The 21,273-nt window shown below is 46.7% G+C and overlaps 1 protein-coding gene across 2 annotated transcripts in view; it reads right to left on the bottom strand.

Moving 5' to 3' along the window:
* Positions 1-21,273, bottom strand: part of RECQL5 (RecQ like helicase 5) — a 769,601-nt gene that overhangs the window by 104,363 nt on the left and 643,965 nt on the right. For both annotated transcript variants that reach the window (XM_086930748.1, XM_086930749.1), the window contains one exon: positions 11,611-11,681. In XM_086930748.1, coding sequence (XP_086786874.1) covers positions 11,611-11,681 — 71 coding nt within the window. The remainder of the gene's footprint in view (positions 1-11,610; positions 11,682-21,273) is intronic.

Here is a 21,273-nt window from a genome sequence, read left to right as displayed (position 1 = left end):
CGAAGAAGGGTCACCATAGACCCGAAATGCATTGGGTAAATGGGAGATGAGATACAAGATTGTTTTGAAAACATAAGGATTCAAGTGAATGAAAAAGAAAGAATAAACAAAGAATATTGACACAAATGAATACAGTTTGAATTATCATTATTTTTGATATACATATACACCAGAGGAGAACCCAGTGGTTCATGTGAAAGTGTGCAGGATGTTACCATAGGCATCGGGACTCCCCGGTGTCTCACTTTTCGCAAGACTACAAAAAGATTCCACACTGGGGCAGGTGGAAGTCTTGGTGGTATAACTCTTAAGTCCTTCCATGAAAGCTTTGATTATGGGCACTCTGAAAAGCGATAAGTGCTGCCTATTCTGTAGATACGCAGTTACTGCAGCGAGATGTAGTCTGGTAGAAGTGTAAGCCAATCCTGACTGCTGCAAGTGAAATTGGTAACAAATTATGTTTTGTATTGAGGCATCAAGAGGATTGATGATGATGTTATTGCAACAGATAAAACGTTTCCATTTACCTGCGTAACAGGCTCTTGTAGTAGGCCTTCTGGCCTCTCTGATTATTGTTCATACAGTCTGGTGGGAGATTTAGATAACCAAACTCTAAGACTTCAGGAGCCAGATCGCGAGGTTTAGTTGTTTGAGATCTGGGTGTCTGATTTCTCCATGGCTCTGTGTGAGGAGACTGGATGTGAGGTGCAGCTTTTGATGGGGAAGCAGAGACAGCTTACACAGGGTTGTAAACCATGGTTGACGAGCCCATGTGGGAGCTACTAGGATCAGTGTGAGAGAGGTTTCCCTGAGCTTCCGAACCACTAATGGAATGAGTGGGAGAGGCGGACAAGCATAGGCAAATATCCCAGACCAGTTCATCCGTAGTGCATTGCCTTTCGAGAGCGGGTGTGGATACCTGGAGGTAAAGTTTGGGCATTTTGTGTTTTGGTGTGTGGCAAACTGATCTATTTGAGGGACTTCCCAACTTTGAAAGTATGGGAGGAGAACATCAGGGTTAAGTTTCCATTTGTGTATCTGCTGTCTCTGCCTGCGGAGATCGGCAATCTGATTGTTCATTCTTGGGGGTGTTACGCTAAGAGATGGATGTTGTGGTGAATGGCCCACCTCCAAATGTTTTGGGCCAAGTGTGACAGTTGGGGAGAGTGTCCCCCCACCCCCCTATTTTTATATGTAATACATAGCTGTCATGTTGTTGGTACTTACTAGGGACAGCTTTGGCATTTAGGTGGGTTTGAAATGCTTTGAGCACTAGAAAGACTGCCAGCAATTCTAGATGGTTGATGTGGAGTGATTTTTGCTGTTGGCTCCGAAAAACTTGCACTGTGTGGTGCGGAAGATAAGCCCCCCAGCCAGTAAGGGACACGTCCACTGTTAGCATGGTCTGTGGAACTGGATCTATGAGGGGCAGTCCTTTTGATACATGTTGTGTGTTCCACAACTGCAGATCGAGGAGTACGGCTGTTTACCAACACTATATCAGTTAAAAGACCCTGCGATTGATTCCACTGACTCGCTAAGTATTCCTGTAGGAGACGCATATGAAGCGTGGCATGGGGAACGATTATGATGCACTATGCCATCATTCTGTGTAGTTGCACATACACTGTGAGGGTGATTGGATTGAGAACTAGAGCCTAAATGTTGCGAATTCTGGCTGCGTTGGGAAAGGCCAGGGCCTTTTGAGTATCTAAAGTGGCCCCTAGGTAGTTCTTAGTATTGGAAGGTTGGACTCTACTGTGAACCCCAGTTGATGTAGTAACTGTAGTGTTCTGTGGGTGTGTTGGAGACATATTGAATAAGTTTTAGCTTTGATGAGCCAGTCGTCCAAGTAGGGGAAGAAATTAATGTGTTGACTTCTGAGGTGAGTAGCGACTACCGCCAGGCACTTTGTGTCGACTCTGGGAGCATTTGTGACTCCGAACTGGAGTACCTTGAACTGGTAATGTTGGCCCGCTACCACAAATCTGAGAAATTTGAGATGAGCAGGGTAGATTAGAATATGAAAAGAGGCGACCCATTAAGTGTAGAGTAGACAGAAAGTTGCCCTGTTGCAGAAGTGTTAGTAATTGTTGAAGTGTTACCATATGAAAATGGTCTGACTGTATGTAAAGATTTAGTTCTCTAAGGTCCGGAATTGGTCTGAAAGAACTGTCCTTTTTGGGTATGAGAAAGTATATGAGGAGTATATGCCCGGCCCCCGGTATTGTAGTGGTACAGGCTCTATAGCTTCTTTTAGAAGGAGAGACTGAACCTCTTCTTTGAGAAGGTGTAAGTGATACACTGAGAGTTTGTTTAACCGTGGGGGAATGTTTCGAGGATTGTTGGTGAACTCCAGGCAATAACCAGAACAGATAATTTCCAGTAACCATTTGTCTGTAGTTATGGACTGCCAGACGGGTAGGAAATGTAAAAGACACCCCCCCGACAGGTGTTAAACGATTGGGTGGGAAGTGTAGGGAAGTCACTGTTTGGTATTGGAGGGAGAGGCGCATGTGTTTGAGCCTCTACCCTTGCCATTGTTGCCTCTGTAACCCCCTCTGAAGTAACCTTTAGAGGCAGAGGGTTGATAGTTGCCTTTATACATGGTGGAGGTAGTGTCTGAGGAAGTATTCTTAGATCCTCCATGGTAGAAGGAGCGCCGAATGAAACCACGTCCTGGTGTTAACTTAAGAGTTCTTAATTTTTTCCAGTGAGGAATCTACCAAAGGGCGAAAGAGGTGTTCCTTATCGAATGGTGTGTTTAGGATTGTAGTCTGAACCTCTGGTTTAAATCCTGAAATAGGAAGCCCGGGATGCCTTCTTAAAAAGGACGCTGGTGTTGCCAGCTCTAGCAACAGTGTCTGCAGCATCTAGTGCGCACCTGATGGAATTATTAGAAATGAGCTGTTCCTCCCGCACTAGGTCTTGTGCTTTGGACCTGCACTAATCAGGTAGAAATTGCTCTATTTCATCTCAATGCATTCTGTCGTACCTAACCGAGCTTGTGTATTGGAGATGCGCCAAACGTTTGCAGCCTGAGAGGCTACCCTTTTATCCTAAGCGTCTATCAGCTTAGATTCTTTATCTGGGGTGGAGCATCACCTGTTTCCGAATTGCCCCTTTACCATGCGTTGGAAGCAACCAAGTAATCCAATGGTAACTGCCCATTTATGTATGCTGGATCAGATGGTGCCAGCTTATACTTCTTATCTACCCTAGGGGTGAGGATACGTGCCCTGCCGGGGTCATTAAAAATCCACATGCTTGATCATACCCTTGAGCATGGGAAGTGTGTGTGTGGACCTTTGTGTGGTGCTAAGAGTCTCAAAAAGGAAATCCTCTTCTAGGAATTCTTTATGCAGCTGAACCCCATGGTAGTTAGCAGCTCTACCCAGCAGTTCTATGTAACCTACACTGTCGTCTGGTGGAGAAGCCTTGGTAGGGTACAGGACAGGATCATTCCCTGTGGGGGAATTGGTGTTATAATCTGTCTAGGGTTCTGCGGGTATTGGCTCATTGTCCCCAGCCCCATCCCCAAACCCATCATCCTGATCTTCAGATGTATGTGGCAGTGAGTGCTCAGGTGAAATTAATAAGGGTTGAAACTGAGGAGAAGGAGGTGATGGAAGGGGAGGAGGAGAAGGATTAGTACCAATATTTTTCCTTTTCAAAGGAATGTGATAGCCTCTTCTGTCTCAGGTTTTTGTTTTTTGTCACTTTTGTGGTGAGATGTCCAGTAGTTGGGTGAATATCTAGCTCTCTTTGGGATCCGGTTTGGAAGGCGGAACATCAAAATGTTGTTCCTTAGATGGAATCGGCACATCCGTTTGTATCAGTGCCGAGATTTTCGGTGCCGGTGTTTAGGATTCTAGTGTTTTAAATGCAGAGAATTTCGGATCCGAAGCTGTTTTTGGCGTTGAAGGGGGAGGGGCAGAGCCTGTCTTTGACTTAGATCCCGAAGCTTTCTGCTCGGTGCACATTTTTGAACGGCTCAGTTCGGAGCCCCAAGGCTTTTGGATGTGTTTCGGTGCTGAGCCGGAGGGCGGGGCGTCGGAAACATGTTCTCAGTTCCGACTGTGGCATGGAGGCGGGTTGTACCAAAGCCTTCTTCTTGGACTGAGGTGGACTTTGGGGCAAGGACTCATGGTACGCTGGCCTTGCAAGATGTCTTTGTCCCCCTCGGAGCCAAAGGATTTTGTTCTTTCAATGTAGTAAAGTATCGCTCTTTTTACGTCCAGTGTGTGCAGAGACCCGTTCTGCTACTGAGTCTGGTAGAGGGAAAAACACTGGGAGCTCTACAGACAGGTTAAGGTGGAAAGCAGAGACGACTTTAGATAGAAATGTTGGGTTAGTCCTAAGAACCACTTTGTGTTGATGGATTTGGAGAAATGGTTCTTGATAGGTTAATGCCTAGAGTTCCCTGGATCTTCTGAGAGAGCTACTTTCCAGGTGAGATTTGTAATCCGCATTTATGCTTAGGTTCAAATGGGGGACCCATGAGCCTGGTAAGTACCACATTTAGGTTCCTTACTAGAGAGGGTGGAACTCTAGGTGGAATTATTCGTTTAAGTCCTTCCATAAATGCCTTGAAAGCTGGTACTCTAAACAAAGACAAATGTTGTCTGTTTTGGAGATAGGTTGCTATTGCAGCAAGATGTAGTCAAATGGATGTATACGCAAGGTTACAGTGTAATAGATACGAAAAGGAACAGACGATGTTTTAAATGGAAGCATCTAGTGGGTTGATTTTGTTATTTGTACAGTAAATTACACATCTTTCTCACTTTGCGGCATAGCAAGCTCTAGTGGTAGGACGTCTAGCCTCTTTAATGATGTTCATGCAGTCTGGCAGGAGATTAATGTAGCCAAACTCTAAGACTTCAGGTGCCAGATCACAAGGTTGAGTTCACTGGGATCTGGATGCCTTATCTCTCCATGGTTCTGAGTAAGAAGCTTGGGTGAGAGGCATGGCTTTTGATGAGGAACTACCGATAGTTCCAAAAGGGTTGTGAACCATGGTTGTCGGGCCCATGTTGGAGCAGTTAGGATCATTGTGAGGGAATACGGTTTGAGTTTCCGAACCATTAGCGGAATGAGTGGGAGAGGCGGAAAAGCGTAAACAAATTTGCCTGACCAGTTCATCCATAGCGCATTGCCTTCTGACAATGGGTGTGGATACCTGGATGGGAAGCTTGGGCATTTTGCGTTTTGGTGAGTGGCGAACAGGTCTATTTCTGGGTGGCCCCAGATATGAAAGAATGGAAGCAGAACTTGAGGATGAAGTTCCCATTCGTGGATCTGCATTTTTTGGCGACTGAGTAGATACGCAATTTGATTGTGTAGGAGGTGTTCTGCTAGGAGATATGTTTTGAGGAATGGCCCATCTCTATATGCTTTGAGCTAGGTGTGAAACCTGGAGAGAGTGTGTCCTCCCCTGTTTTTGTATATAATACATTGCTGTCATGTTGTCTGTACGGACTAGGACAGCTTTGCTTAAGAGGTGGAGTTGAAAAGATTTTAATGCTAGGAAGATTGCCAACAATTTCAGGTAATTTATGTGGAATTCTTTTTGTTGAGGGGGCCATATGCCCTGAATAGTATGGGTTTGAAGATGAGCTCCCCAGTCGGTGAGCGATGCGTCTGATAGCACAATCTGTGGAACCGGGTCGAGGAACGGCCACTCTTTGGAAAGGTTTTGTGTGTTTTACCACTGCAGAGAGCGATGGGTGCGGTCGTCTACTAACACCAGATCTGTTAGCTGACCTTGAGCCGGGTTCCACTGATGTACCAAACACTCCTGTAAGGGACGCATTTGGAGTCTTGAATGAGGGACGATGATAATGCAAGAGGCCATCATCCCGATTAATTGCATGAACACTCGCGCTGGTAGTGAGTGTTAAGGTTGAAATTTTGCTATTAGAGCTTATCCTGACTGGGTTGGAGTATGCTAGAGCTTTTGAAGTGTCTATTGTAGCCCCTAGATACTGTTGTATGTTGGATGGTTGGAGATGGAATTTGGTATGGTTTACGGTGAATCCCAAGGTGTGAAGCAGTTAGATTGCTTTTTGTGTGTGTTGCACACAGCTGCTGTGTGACTTGGCTTTTGTGAGCCAGTCGTCCAGATAAGGGAAGACATGAATGTGCTGTCTTCTTAAATGGGCTGAAACTACTGAAAGGCATTTACTGAAGACTCTTGGTGCTGTAGTCACCCCAAATGGGAGGACTTTGAATTGGTAGTGTTGACCATCTACCACGAACTAGAGATATTTTCTGTGAGCGGGGTGAATGGGAATATGAAAGTAGACATCCTTTAAATCGAGAGAGGAGAGAAAGTCACCGTGTTGAAGTAGGGGGAGCATGTGGAAGTGATCAGACTGAATGTAGAGGTTAAGCGGTTTGAGATCCAATATGGGTCCCAGAGATCCGTCCTTTTTTGGAATTAGGAAATAGAGGGAGTAAACCTCCGTGCCTTGGTGAGGCAAGGGGACTGGTTCTATTGCATGTTTTTGTAATATAGAGAGAACCTCTTGTTTGAGAAGTGTTAGATGTTCCGAGAACATTGGACTTTGTCTGGGAGGAATGTTTGGGGGGGGATGGCGGAGGAGAGGGGGTAGAGTTGAGTTCCAGGCAGTAACCATACTGGACAATTTTTCTTACCCACCTGTCTGTTGTGATTGAATTTCAGACAGGTAGAAACTGTGAGAGACGCCACCGGCAGGAGTGGGATGATATGGGAAAGTGCAAGGAAGTCACTATTTGGTGGTAGGGGATGTGCGGTTATTGTTGCTGTGACCTTTTCCTTTACCATTGTTTCCTCTGTAGCCTCCGCGAAAGTATCCTTTGGAGGACGTTTGAGTGCGACTCTTGTTGGAGAAAGAGGTATGTTCTGAGCCAATGGTTTTGGAGCCAGCCGTGTAGAAGGAGCGGCGAAAAGAGCCTCTCTCAGGGGAGGGAATTGTAAGGCCCCCGTGGACTTAGCAGTTTCTGTATCTTTTCTAAAACTGTGTCAACTGAAGACCCGAAAAGATGCTCTTGATCAAAGGGCTGATTTAGGAAAGCAGATTGCACATACTGTTTGAATCCGGAGACCAGAAGCCAAGCGTGCCTCCACAACAAAATGCTAGTGTTAATGGCGCGGGATGTAAATGTATAGGCATTTATATAGCGCACTACTTACCCGGAGGGTCCCAAGGCGCTTCGACTGCTGCGAAACCCTTCCTGGCTTCCTTGAGAGATGGTCCCTTAATGGGTACCTCCAGGGTGAGACCAGGCATCCCCGGCGGTCTGGTGGGGCCGTTAGTGAAGATGAGGCAAGCTAATGCCCAGAGTTGCCGAGTATGATCGCTGATCAGAGTGGGCACCGAGGCGAGAGAATTATCGAGTCCGCTGACCCTGGTCCAGAAACCTGCCGCGCCGGGAATCGAACCCTGGTCCCGGGCCGTCCTCTGCTCTCGGGTCTGCCGCCTCTAACCAGTGAGCCACACTACTTCACTACACTGTGGTATCAGCCGCGTCAAGCACACATTTAATTGAGGTGTTTGTTATCAATTTGGATAAGGTTGTTGGCCTTATGTTTGTACTAGTCAGGAAGGTGTTGCATGAGCTTTTCAAGCTTGTCATAGTAAGTCCTGTCATATCTGGCCAATAAAGCTTGAGCATTGGCTATCCGCCAATGATTTGCAGCCTGTGACGCAATTAGTTTACCAGATGCGTCTATTAATATGGACTCCTTATCAGGAGGGGGGTGTTTGCTTTACTCTGTGAGTTTGCCCTTTTGCGTGCATTAGACACCACAAGAGAATCCAAAGTGATTTGACCTTTAATGTAAATCGGGTCATTGGGAGTTGCCTTATATTTTTTATCTATCCTATTGCTGAGAATCTTTGCACTGACAGGGTCTTTAAAAACTTCTGGGGGATGTTTGAGCATGCCTTTCAACATCTGCAGGGTATGTGTGGACTTCTGCGAGGGTGCAACAGTTTCAAGTTAAAAGTCTTCCTCTAAGGGATCAGAATGTAATTGTACCACATGGTATTGGGCAGCCCTATTTATTAATTGGGCGAAACCAATATTGCCATCTGGTGGCGATGGCCAAGATGGATCTGTGATGTAGTCATCCCAAGGGTCTACGTCATGTGCATCTGCCCCATGAGGATCTATATTTCCTTCCCTGTCAATATGATCATACTCAGTATCCGATGTTTGAGGTGAAAAAGTATGTTGTGGGGAGTGAGGTGGAGAAATCAGAAGCTTTGGATCAAGTGGAGGAGGAGAAAGAAGTGGGGAGGTGTTAGTACTCATCTCCTTTCACTTCAAGAGTATTTCAGACTCCTCTGAAGTGTCCAGTTTCCTCTTTTTTGGAGGCTTGGCGATGACTTTGCCAGTCTCTGGGTCAATAAAAAAGAGTCTTGTTTTGGATCCGAAAAATCAGTTACCTGTTATGTAGGTAAAGTTTTTTTTTTCAGGGCCAAAGATTTTGAATCAGAATCTTCTTTGGACCGAGTTTCTGAGGCTTTCTGTGGGGTTTTGGTCTCCTTAGATTTTGTTATAGGAGTTTATGAGTCCGAGACTTTTCTTGGCTCCGCCGATATTTTCAGCTCCGAAGATTTTTTCGGTTCCGAATGTTTGTCGTTGGTATGTTTCTACACTGAGGGCTTCGCGTCGAGGCTGTCTTCAATGTCGACGAATAAGGGCAAAATCAAGAGCGTGACACATCTTTGGTCTTGTGCTTCGGTGCCGAAGGTGACTTTTTGGCAGCGAAATGGGGTTGGCTCGAGCCGGAGCCGGAAGGCTTATCTTTATGTATCAATAGCCGGGCCCGAGGGAGGGGCTTCTGAGACATGTTGTTGGTGTCGACCCTAGCCCGAGGGTGTTACCGGAGCCTTAGGTTTGTTTTTTGCGAGAGGGGTTTCGGTACTCACGGACCGTTGAGCTGGGGTGAGTGTCTCCTCTTCAACGTCAGAGTCGTCGGCCTCAGAAACGGAGATGTCTTCTTAATCACTTTGTTGCTCCGGCTGGACATTGGGATCTACTCCGAAGATGTCCGGAATTGAGCTCCTTCGCAAGACATTTTGTGACGTTGAGCCAGACTATCACGGATGGTCTTCTTCGACCTGAAAGATGAACAAGCCTCGCAGTTCTGGTCTTTGTGCTCCGGGGTGAGGCAGAGGTTACAAACCTCATGCAAGTCTGTGTGTGGCAACTTAGCACCACACCCGGGGCATTTTTTGAAAGGAGTCCTTTCCATTGACAGATGCCCATGTTGAAAATCGAGGAGTTTATTTTAAAGATGCACGTTGAAAGGAAGTCGCGATCGAGACAATACTGTCGAATGGAGGGATTGCGCTTCGAAGAGGGATTCGAAACTGAAACCGACTCGGAGTGCAGCAAATTACATCCGAACCCGATGGCGGAAAAAATCAATCTTGAGATGGAGTCGATGCCCATGTGCACTATCGTTCTAAGGAGGAGTCACCTACCTCGTGACTACAAAAGACTTCTTCCAAGACAAATACAAAGTGCAAACATCCAAGCCCAACACCAGATGGTGATCTATGCACAAGTATACGATGTATAGCTCATATGCCTCGAACAGAGCAATTCAGATTTCCCACAGCCAGGTGTTTCCAAGCATCAAGACCATATTAAACGCCTAGCGACTACAATACTGCATATTTTCAGCATCTTTATTTGATGAGATTGAAAACCTTTATATGCCTACATACAGTAAATAGTTAAATGCACATGCATATTTGCTAACATGCTCTGAGGAGCCCAACTTTATGCATTAGTGAAGTAATGAAATTCAGGCTCAAAGTTAAAACCATAAACGTTTAAGAAATTTAGTGATTATCTGTAAAGGGGGAATAGGTTACCAAAATAAACCAGAACTAGTTAACAGCCTTTGACAAGAAACCTGAACAAGTGCATAGATAAGGGTGCAGGTACCCCAAATGGAGGTTGTAAAGAAGGAGAGTAAGGCTTGTTTGCCTCATATTTTTCCCACGTTAAAGAGACCCAGATTGCTTTTGCACTGTCACAGCCACTGCATTCTAGCTCAAATCCCTAGACTCTGCATCACCGTGTTCACAAACTTTAGCCCTCGTAGCAAACAATTCTCAAGCTTCTGCTGAAATTATCCATTACGAAATTTAAGGTTTCATTGTTATTCACTATTGATTTTTATGATGTCTGCGATGGCTTTTACACCAACTAGCTGGTTCTGCTCTACAGTTGGCATCGCACCTCACTCACATTTCAGAGCAATGCCTTCACAACTTCGTGACTGCTCAAAAGCTTACACGGTGGCAAGCAAAACGTAGGCTGTCTTTGTGGGCTTATATGCAAATGTGCGTGGAGTGGCTTAGTGCGTCTTAGCTCCCATATCTCGGTTGTTTAGACATCACCAGGTATTCCGTGTTTAGAGAGGACTGACCCTAAACATGCATACCAAGCCAGTCTGGCGCAACCGCTAACAGTCCAGTACCTCTCATGGTATGACGCTGCAATGACCTCACAGGCAATATTATGGATGCGGCCCATGGGAGTGACCCTCGCTAATCAAGATGATTTACAGTGGGGCCACAACAGACACTCCCTCTTCACTCCTCTTCACTAAGCATTAGCTTTGTCAGGTGAATGAGTGAGGTTCTCTTGAACAAGGTGCAGCGGCCATCTTAGAAGTACTGTCAATAGCCACTTGAGCTAGTTCCAGAGGGATGCCAACAAAAACTGCAACGTAAGCATGTGCTATCAAGCACTGGCAACAGCCAATTCAGCTTGTTCCAGAGCGATGCCAACAAAGACTGCAATGTAAGCATGTGCTATCAAGTACTGCAACAGCCACTTGAGCCAGTTCCAGGGGGATGCCAACAAAAACTGTAATGTAAGCATGTGTGGTCAAGCACTGGCAACAGCCACTTGAGCTAGTTCCAGAGGGATGCCAACAAAAACTGGAACATAAGCATGTTCTATCAAGAACTGCCAACAAAGACTGCAATGTAAGCATGTGCTATCAAGTACTGCAACAGCCACTTGAGCTTGTTCCAGAGCAATGCAGACAAAAACTGCAATGTAAGCATGTGCTATCAAGTACTAGCAACAGCCACTTGAGCTAGTTCCAGAGGGATACCATAAAAAACTGCAATGTAAGTATGTGCTATCAACTATTGGCAACAGACACTTGAGCTAGTTCCAGAGGATGCCAACAAAAACTGCAATGTAAGCATGGGCTATCAATGAGCAGTTCCACTGGGCTTGTTGTTATTTCATCACTTGTTTCAGGTTTGTATGCAACATATTCTCCTCAGGAGCCCAACTCTTAAAATGTGAAAATGCGATTCAGATGCAGTGCAGTACTTGCGTGCAAACGTTGGGACAATAAAAACCAGGATGCAATGTAGCTGCTATTGCCCAAAAATGACAGTCAACGAGGAAAGACTGCAATGCATCATATTAAAGAGGCTGTTTTCACACAGTGTCCTGATGGGAACCAGCATGCACTGCCTTGTAAAATGGGCTGCTGTTGTAGACAAGTGCTTAGTTTGGTTACTGCTTCCTTCAGTACAGTGTTCATCACTCATTTTACCTTAGGCGGTGTAACCTTACCTGCATGAAGTGGATTCCAGGGCGTTGTTTCTCAGGGCATCCTCCAGCATCCGGAGGCAGTGTTCACGTGCCTGCAACAGAGGAGCCATTCAGAAAACCACTGACAATAAGCCTACACCCACAACTTACTCCACTGGGGCACAGGCAACAACACACCCTTCAATTAATTAATCTCAACACCCACCCTCCCTGCTCCCCTGCACTCTGGGCCTTAAACTGCCCATGAATTCAAACTTGCAGATTGCCAGCCGCCCAACTGAAGAACTGAAGGTAGAAGTGTGGGGGTGTAAAAAGAATGCTACGTCTTCCCAACTCTCCCAGCACTAATAATGTCTCACCGCTTGCTAGGAGGAGCGGGCCCCATGAGTTTTGTCCCACCAAAATGGATTAGCCCCAATGAGTCTACTTTTGCATGGTACCTGTGCTCCCCGCCGATGCAGGGAACAGTTCAGTAAGGCAGTGGCCTCCAACTGTCTCAGAATTGAGACCCATCTTCTTAATGAGCAGGTTAGCTGACTCCTTCAACGTGTGTTGTGTTACTTGGTTCCGGGCCAGTCCTCCAGCCCTCCAGCCATTTAATCACCATGTGCATGTCGAAGAACCAAGCTCTGCTGCCAGCCTCCACGTGAAGGCGCGCTCGGAATGGCATGGCATATTTCATACCTTTGTCTCGCAGTGCCTTTTTGTTGGCAAGGAACGATCTACGTTGTTTCTAGACTGCCTGCGTGAAGTCCGGAAAATAGTTATGTCAGCGTTCTCATATTTGAGTGGCGGGCCCGTTCTTGAATGAATGAATGAAAGAGCTTTTATATATATTGCAACAAGTGTTTTGGCGCTTGCATTTTTGAAGGATCACGTCCCTGTCTCGATAGTTCAACACCCGCGCGGGGGAGCCTCAGGCTTCTGCCTACCCCCCGGGACCCTATGCGCCATCTCGATTACGAACATTTTTGACAGGCCTTTAGGTTGAAGAGGATTAAGTAGGAGGTCCTCTAAGAATAGGTCCGGCGTCTGCCCCTCCGCCTACTCCGGCACACCCAGTATTCATACGTTATTGCGGCGGGTGCACCCTTCATAGTCGTCAAACTTGTTTTCAGTAAACTTTCAAAAGAGCTGCAGGTCGTGGCTTTCGTTTTGGAGGTGCAAGACGTCTTCTACCAAGTTTGTTGTTGTAATCTCCAATTGTTTGACTTTTTAGTTTTTTTTTGCCAGGTCAGGTCTGATGAGCGAGACATCAGAGGAGATTGTGTCCATTCTTTGTTCCAGTGACGTCCGGACCCCAGAAATTGCCTCCATGACATCCTTGAGAGTTGGTTCAGGGGGGTTATCCTCCGCTCCGCTCCCTGCTTTGTCTCTGGTCCGCTGGTCCTGGAGCGATGCTTTAGGGAATGCGTAACGGTCCTGTTTATTCTGGTGAACCATCCTGGAACCCTTCGTTCTTGACATCGTGGTTTTCCCAGCTTTAGGCCCCAGTGCTGGCCTCAGCAGTGACACGTAGCAACACCAAGGCCTTTCCTAATCCTGCGTGGCTCCTGAGAGGGGCGACGCCAACCGGTCTCTGTTTACGGGTGTGGCAGTGCAGAAGGGTGGGAACGGGTCGACAACACCCAGCTATGGAGGGGCGGTCTCCTTAAATCCTCATATCTACTTCATGGGACTGTCACCAGTGCGCAGGCAGGCTGGAATCAGAGTGAGTTGAGGGGGTGGGGAGGTGGCAGAGTCCCGGGCCCCAAATGCGCAATCACTCCAGTGCCACTCGCTGCCTTATGAATAACGACAGAGCCGGGGGGGAGGGCCGGGGTGGGTGTAGTAGCAATTCAAAGCTTCGGCACACGAGGCAGTCAGGCCTCAATCAGCGCTGAGGGCGTCCTCCTCCTCAAAATCCTGCTACCTCTGCACCAGCTCTGCGCTGCATGGGGGGCTGCCCACCACGACCACCTCCTCTCCCGCACTGGAATGTGCGGGTATGGGCGATGGATTGGGCTAAGTCCTCTTGTCCCACCCCGCAGCAGCCGAGGCCGGCGACGTCGCGCCCGCAGGGTCTGGAACTCTGCTGTCCAGTAGTGCGTCTCTACCTTCGGGCACACAACGCACCTCCTCCTACTTGAGGTGTGTCACACAGTCGTACTCTCATGGAGGCCCTATAGACGCTGACTGCACTGACGCAGTTCCGGGTCTCCGAATGGTGCCTGCCGGTCCCCGCTCTGTGTCATTACGTACGAGACAGGGGTGATCACTCCACCTCCCGGCTGAACCTCACATCTAGGCCACAGATGGTCACTGCGAAATCTCCGGCTACAGGTTTCTTTCAGTCGCGATTCCCGCTCCAACAGAGAATGGGGGTCAGATAATTATTCCGGATAGTCAGGGAAGAGAAGGGTTACGGCGGAGCAAGCCTAACTAGTGACCACCATGCTCCGTTGCGCAGCCACTCCCCCCTCTCTCCATGAAGTCTTACTCCTATCACTCATTGATCATGCATACTCTCCCACAACGCTCTTTACAATCACAAATCTCCCATCAGTTATCGTGTCCAAGAGGTCCCTTAGGCCTCTATAAAGGCTTTGTTATCTTTTTCATGCCCCACTTTTACCTGAGGGACTAACTTGTTAACATCACTAGGTTCAGTTGCACACTATCCTGCAACGAACAAACCTTGTTATGTTCCCACTCCTCAAAGAGCTCCGAGGCATCTGGAGGGTGATTAGTAGTGCGCTATAAAAACAGCAATAAACAATAAATAAATCACACCTTCCCTCAAAAGAGTGGTTGCCTCTGTAAGGAGATACCACAAAGGCCCAGCCCTTGGTGATACATGTACATGACCCATTAGTGACTGCGAGTTATCATTAGGGCCAGGCAGGTTTAGGGATTTTACACCAACGCTCCAGAAGTTTCTAGGGGCATGGAGGAAGATTTACCGGTTTCTGGGAATCACTGATATGGGTATAAGTGCCATCCACGGTATCAAGAGTGTGATGCCAGAGAGGCTGAAACAAGGACTGAAAACTACAAAACACCCTAAGTACAAACAGTCCACAATGTCAATTCCTTGGGACAGAGATCCATTTGACCTGGTGTGGGTGACTAGCACTGGAAGGGGAGGGGAGATGATAGAGAGTTTATCCCCTCCCACGAGGAATGAATCCTACCTTAGTAACGGGAACATACCTGTGCACCGCCCTGTCGGACACAATGGAAAGTAACTGTTTTCATGAGACAAAGCTTGAAGAACAGAACACATTTCCTGAGGATCTAATGCCAAGGAAGCCACACTGCCATTCTTCAAAGCTTCCCCCAGTTGTAAAGTCTTCTATGGCTGATGCCATGACAGGCAGATGGGGTCAGTCTGCAAGTGGTCATTTTACAAGTCTTGTGCATTCCAGCCAATACTGAGGTGAAAGAAGGGGCTTGTCCCTACAAGCCCCATCCAGGTAAATGACTTCCTGCATACGTCAGCCTATGCTCAAAACTCAGGAGGGGCTGTCCTCCTCATAGTCAGTACGTGCATGGTTCTAAGATAATGAATATGTCAAAAGTGAATACTTGGGTCCAGATTACGAGTTGCACAGCACTGACGGGCAACAACCTCCACATACAACAGTTGCCCACCAGAACCGTGAATTTATTTGTTAGATCTCCTGGAATGGGGTAGATCTGCAGCCACAGAATTGCCATGCAGTATTAATTTTTCAGAGCAGTTTAACACAAATATTTACCACCTGTACTGAGCAGGTGGTAAATGTGTGTGGAGTTTTCGGTCAGGCTGGGTTGGAGGGAGAGGGGAATGTACAGTAGGGAAGAGAATAGGAAGATTCGTTCTGGAACGGGGGGACCACTGAAGTCTCTACACTTGCCAGATAAAAAATTTGAGGTGGAGTAGGGAAGATGCTTGGCTGCTGTTGCAATTAAATCCTCAAGCAATTTTAGCAGCTGAAATGATCTCACACTCACACTTAGCACCTCTCCTTTACGCACGTTCCCACCTGGAGCAACCTTTTTCTTTTTGAAAAACCTGAATAATACTTGACAATTGACCAGAAACTGAATACATTAAATTATTTGGTGAATACAAAAAAACAGTTTGGTTTGTTGCTGTTTGACTTTACATTTGATGTCTAAACAATTGACTACGGTTTAAGGAGTTTGTTTAAAACAATATTGCACTAAACTCCGTTGTACTTTGACAAATTACTATTAATAATGCTTTTAGATTCACAGCTTTGTTTTAACTAGGTTCTAGGACCATTGTCTTTGATACAGACTAAATAAGACATACAGTGCCATAACCGAAGTAAAAGGGCCAGTCGTCATGGAAGTTACAAATGCAGACAACGCGGTACCAAGGAGGGACTAACAAGCCTAATAATGACTTGCAAACCAGCTTTTATAAGGAGAAGGACACAAGCCAAGGAAGGAGAAGGACACAAGCCAATGACAAATATGGGCAGAGAATGGGCGGGGCTTCAAAGACATAATCCAATACTGCATGCCTCGCAGCAGCGCACGCGCTGCCTCGGCTCGACCTAAAAAGCAGGGTCTGTGGCTGATGAGCAAACTGTGATCAATCAATCTGCAGTGTGGGGAAAAAGAATGATGTGTGAAAAAGAAGGATTACGGGGTTTGGATGGTGGTATGGGTGGGCTTACAAATATTTATAACGTGTGTTAGAAATTACCCTTTCTGCAGGGTCTCCCCAGTTTTTTCTCCTTTTTGCTAAACCCTATTGTTGCAGGCTATAGAACTCTGTGCCCTTTAAACCTGCTAACCAGTGGTAAAGTGCTTGAGCTCCTCCTTTCAACATGGTTAAACTTAAATTCCTGATTGGCACATTTAACTTACCTATAAGTCCTAAGTACATAGTACTAAAGCGTACCAATGTCCTGCAAGTTAAATGTTACCAGTGGACTGCAACACCCACTGTGCCATCTCCTACAGTGATCATATAAACATGACTGCAGGTCTATCACCAGTAGCCTGGCTGTGCAGGTTTTAACTGTAAATGTAATCTATCAGAAGGCCTATCCCTTTCTTTTTTTTTCTTTTTTTTTAATTTTTTCAAAACCTTTATTGTGCAGTATCAGCAAACAATTACGGGCCTACAACCATCCGGCCGGCCTCGACGTCAGTTTAAGCATTATTGCAAGCTATACGGTGACTCAACAGTACCTCAGTACAAAATAACAAGCATTCCGAGTTACACTGGGGATCATCAGACTGCCGAGAAACAGGAGAAATTAAGGTTCATTTTAAAATTTTTAAGGTATGTTTTAAAGTGAAAAAACTAAGAAGGATCAGAAACCATACAATCCACCGAGGGCAAGAGTGGGCAATGCCTACCAAAGGATATTCAATAAGCAGAGAACATAATCAGAATAGCGGCACAAGGATACATATGGAAGGATAAACAACCACAAGTTATGTTTTGTGCCGGTCATTACCCACCCCATACCGAGCCACCCTGCTGACCCAAAGAAAGAAATAAGAAGATAAAAAGAATGAAGAAAGAAGAGAGAAGAAATAAGGCCCATAGGAACTTAAAATGGACAAAATAACCCCCCCCCCCCACCCCCCACCCTACACGCATGCAGAGGCTATGGCCTACCCCCCCCCCCCCCCGCCCCCCCCCCCCTAGCAGTGTGCCTGTCGCCCAAAAAAGAGTACCCGAAATACAGACACAGAAATGAGAAGGAAGGAAAGAAAAAAGAATCATATAAAACCGGAGGAGGGCCAAACATATGTGCTCCCGGTCTCCCCAGCCAGGAGTTTATTCTCCACCCCATGAGCAAAAGTCAACAACAGCAAGCTACAGTTACGGTAACAATGGGGAGAGTTATCACATATTGCGCAGCCGAATGTGTCACAGGAACATTCCTACCCGATTCTCTGCCAGCCAGGCAATCACCAATCGTGAAAGTGAACCATTTAGCCCTGGCCTGTTCGTGTAAGTCCCCCTAAACATGGCCCCTGAGGAAAGCCCGTCCCAACAAACACAAAGGAACAAGATGTCCACGCACGGCAGAGGAGAGGCATGTGAATACAAAATGGACGTCGCCAGTCACCAATAGATCCATCTTCCCCGACGAACATCGCCCCCAGGTTCGCCCGATGACACGCATTCCACAGCAGGGAGAGCAGGGCCTGAAAAGAGGAGGCAGTCACGGGTGCTAACAGCTGCAAAAACGTTGTCTGAGTCAATAGTGGCGATAACATGGACGAAGTCTCAATCCTCGGCTGATAGAGGTACCCTGCAGCGCAGCAGGAGCTGGCGGACGGCTGTCCGCAGGCACTAATACAATCAGGGATAATCCGCTCCCCTCTGCACTCGTGTGGAAACATAGTAGCCCCCTCAAGAACACGCCAAGGCAAATCGTCGCATCTCTGGGAGCAAGCCAGCCGCGTTCGCCCCAGTGTGAACGCAATGCCATCGAGCTTCTTTCCCAGCTCTCGGGAACTATCCTTCCACGCAGATCGTAGGTCACCAAGAGCAGCAAGAACGGCGCCACAGGATAGCACAGGCTGTAATCCCCACATCTCAGCATTACAAGATGACTCGCGCACCCCATCGCACAGCTGATCAATAGGCAGGGTAATGCAATCCATCCCAGTCAGGGAGCCATCAAGCGTTTCCACCTTGTCGGGAGAGTGATGATAAAATGGGGGCGAGATCGGCACAGGCAAGCTGCAGTCCAAGTTACTGATGCTGTCACGGCACACTTATAAAGAGCGATCCTCGGTAACAGCCATCCCTTCTTCGGCCCAAGGCTGGGGCAAATTCGGGCGTGGCCCGCAAAAGTCGGGCAAGTTCGAAAATGGGGTCGTTGCCGCTCACCTCCAGCGTTTCACAAATAAGTAGTATTCCCAGTGAGCCCCCACCTCGAGGATGCACTCCGGTCGCGTGTTGCGAGAAGCCGTGCTAAGGCAGAGAAATTATTTTCCTTTTCCCCTTCGGCAGTCTATGCGTCCCAAAGGACCAGCTCCGCCCAGGCCCAGCTGGCCGATGTTGATCAATTAGCATCCGGCGGTGTGTAGCAGCACAGGTCCCGGCTCCAGGGCTGTGGAGGCCGCCAAACAACTTCGTGAATATCTCCGGTTACCAGGCAGGCAGAGACATCGGGAGAACGCGAGCGATGACAGCGCGCATACACCGGCATTCCGCTGCAGAGCAACCCCAGGATGATCAGGATTTCAGTGCGGGGCTCGAGGGCTTGCGGAGCCGGGAGCCTACGCTTCTGCTCCGATCGCCATCTTGGCTCCTCCCCCCTATCCCTTTCTTTTTGAAATATTTAAAGTCTGCCCTAAGTAGGACTTATTGCCAATAAAGACAGGGTGCACGGTATTTAAAAATAGGACATGTACAAATTCATGTTAAACATGTCCTTACAGTGAAAGTGACCATAAATCTTTTTTTCACTGTAGCGGGTTTGGCTGTTTCATAGATAATCATTTGGATACAATATTATGTTTAATATTTCCTATCTCCGCTTAGAAAACAGCTACTATACTATATTTTGTTACTAGGCCAATTCATTGGTTAAGTCAGATGTGCAATACATATTTTAGAACAGCTACTTTAGAAGTTACTTTTTCCGTGCCTAGAGTTTCTAAGGCAGTTCAGTGATACCAACTATCACCTGGCAGCAGATCGCTCTTGTGTTGTGAGGTGTTTGCTTAAGAGTCCCATGAGCAAACAATAGACAGATCTGAATGGACAGCGATGACCCTTCTGAACCTCATCGAATACGTAGGGGAGGCTGGGAGGATCCTCTCTGACATTAACATGTCAAGTCCTGCTTGAATGTCACATACATGCTTGGAAGGTCTGCTGGGGTCTTTTATAAGACACTATGGGCACACTTCAAAGAGGTCTCACCTGTCACAGGTAAATAAATGTTACCCAACTCCCTTCTATTGTCTTGCTAGCCAGTCAGGCCCCAATCACAGTGGGTCTCTTTGGCATTCTAATGTCACTGCCAATTTCACTTGTCTGCTGGGTTTAGCTATAACATTTTGGCGTACTTCAAAGAATTGCCAAAACACGGTGTATCCATTGTCTGGTTGCTGAAAGCTCTGCTTTGATTTGACTAGACTTCTGTCAGGGGTTCAGATATTGGCTAAAACTGGATTTTAGTGTTGTAGGTTGGCGATTACCACAGTACACTCTCCACTTGCACCCCAGGAGTCCAGGTTAAGTTTGGCTGAAGACTTTGCCCATCTTAAAAATGCCTAAAGTGGCTAATCTTCGCTCCGGGAACCATAACCCAAATGGTTAGGGCATCTTCAGGAGTCATTCCTACCCACTACCTCAAACAAGGCATAAATGTTGCACCTACTTCATATCACTTCTGGCCCTATGGATGAACAGAAGAGGATTGAACCTGCTCTCTGTGACCTGAGAAGAGCCCCGATGACTGGACCTGCTCTCCCTCTTGTACCAAGGACAAAGAAGTGGGATCCAATGATTATAAGGCTGACCACCTGTTAAAGCTAAAGGAACACAACAAGCTAGCTACTAGGGGCTGTTTCCTGCAACTGCCCAGTTTACCAGCTGCAACTGAACCTGGACTGGACTCTGCTGCGGCCCCTGCCTAACACCCTCTTATTCTCCAAGTGCCTCCCATCAGGTCCTGGAGGGCTTTAGAAGTGTACTCCTGTGGTGGATTGGGACTTAAAGGACTATTGTCAGAAAGTAAAATCTTTTGCCCAGGAAAAACCTGGTTGGTGTATCTGACCACGTCATTGCGGGCAGCACCCAATTGTGCTTAGGTCCTATTCTACTGTAACAATGAGCTATCATTGTCACTTGGTGCTCTAAGGTACTATTTCTACTTTTAAAATTCATATCTCCAGTTCCTCTCTTTGGATATTTGTTATTTTGGTGTAATTTTGTTTATTCAATGCTTCCCAAATTTTCTAATTCATTTTGGGCTTTTTATAGTGTTATGTTGCAATTTTATTAATGTTCTAATACTGCATAATTTACACATTCTCTCTAAGGTAAGCATGCCAGCTCTGTGCCACAGCTGCCATGGGCTGAGCTCAGGTTAACTTACTGACTCTTAGGGTCCACCCTGTCAAGCATTGTGGTTATTATTTGAGGTGGGTACTCACTCCACTGAATACCCCAATTTCTTAGACAGTGCAGAAGTGCACTTATAACCTTCAATGTTGATATTGGCTTCCCATGAGTTTGGAGGAAGGGTGGATGGCAAGTCAGAGTAACGTTTTTTCCTTCAGTAAACCTTGTCATGGACTAGAGGCAAAGACGTGTGAAAGGACAATTCTCTTCTTGACATATCTATCTGTGGTTTGACGAGGGCGGACCATTTGCTACTGCATTACTGGCATACTGTCTTTCAAGGCAGGCACCTTTTTACTCATAGTGAGCTTCTTCTCTTTTTAAATTTGTTATAACCTTGGTTCCTGCTCCAGTGGCATTTCAGATTCCATCCATGAGAGAAAAGGGAGAAAAAAATAACTGTCAGGACTCATGTGGCAACAACTGTCAAACTGAAAACCCACTGCTCCTATAGCAAGGACAGTGAGTCATACAAAAGGCATCGGGATCACCCCAAGGATCTCCCTGCAAAACCAAATCCAATTATCCTATTCACTGTAGGAGTCAAAAGTGAACTTTATCATAACATCCTGAGATGCTACACA

Source organism: Lissotriton vulgaris, chromosome 7 (genome assembly GCF_964263255.1).
Source record: "Lissotriton vulgaris chromosome 7, aLisVul1.2, whole genome shotgun sequence".
Lineage (NCBI taxonomy): Eukaryota > Metazoa > Chordata > Amphibia > Caudata > Salamandridae > Lissotriton > Lissotriton vulgaris.
The sequence above is the reverse complement of the archived record's forward strand: the minus strand, read 5'-3'. Positions and strand labels throughout refer to the sequence as shown.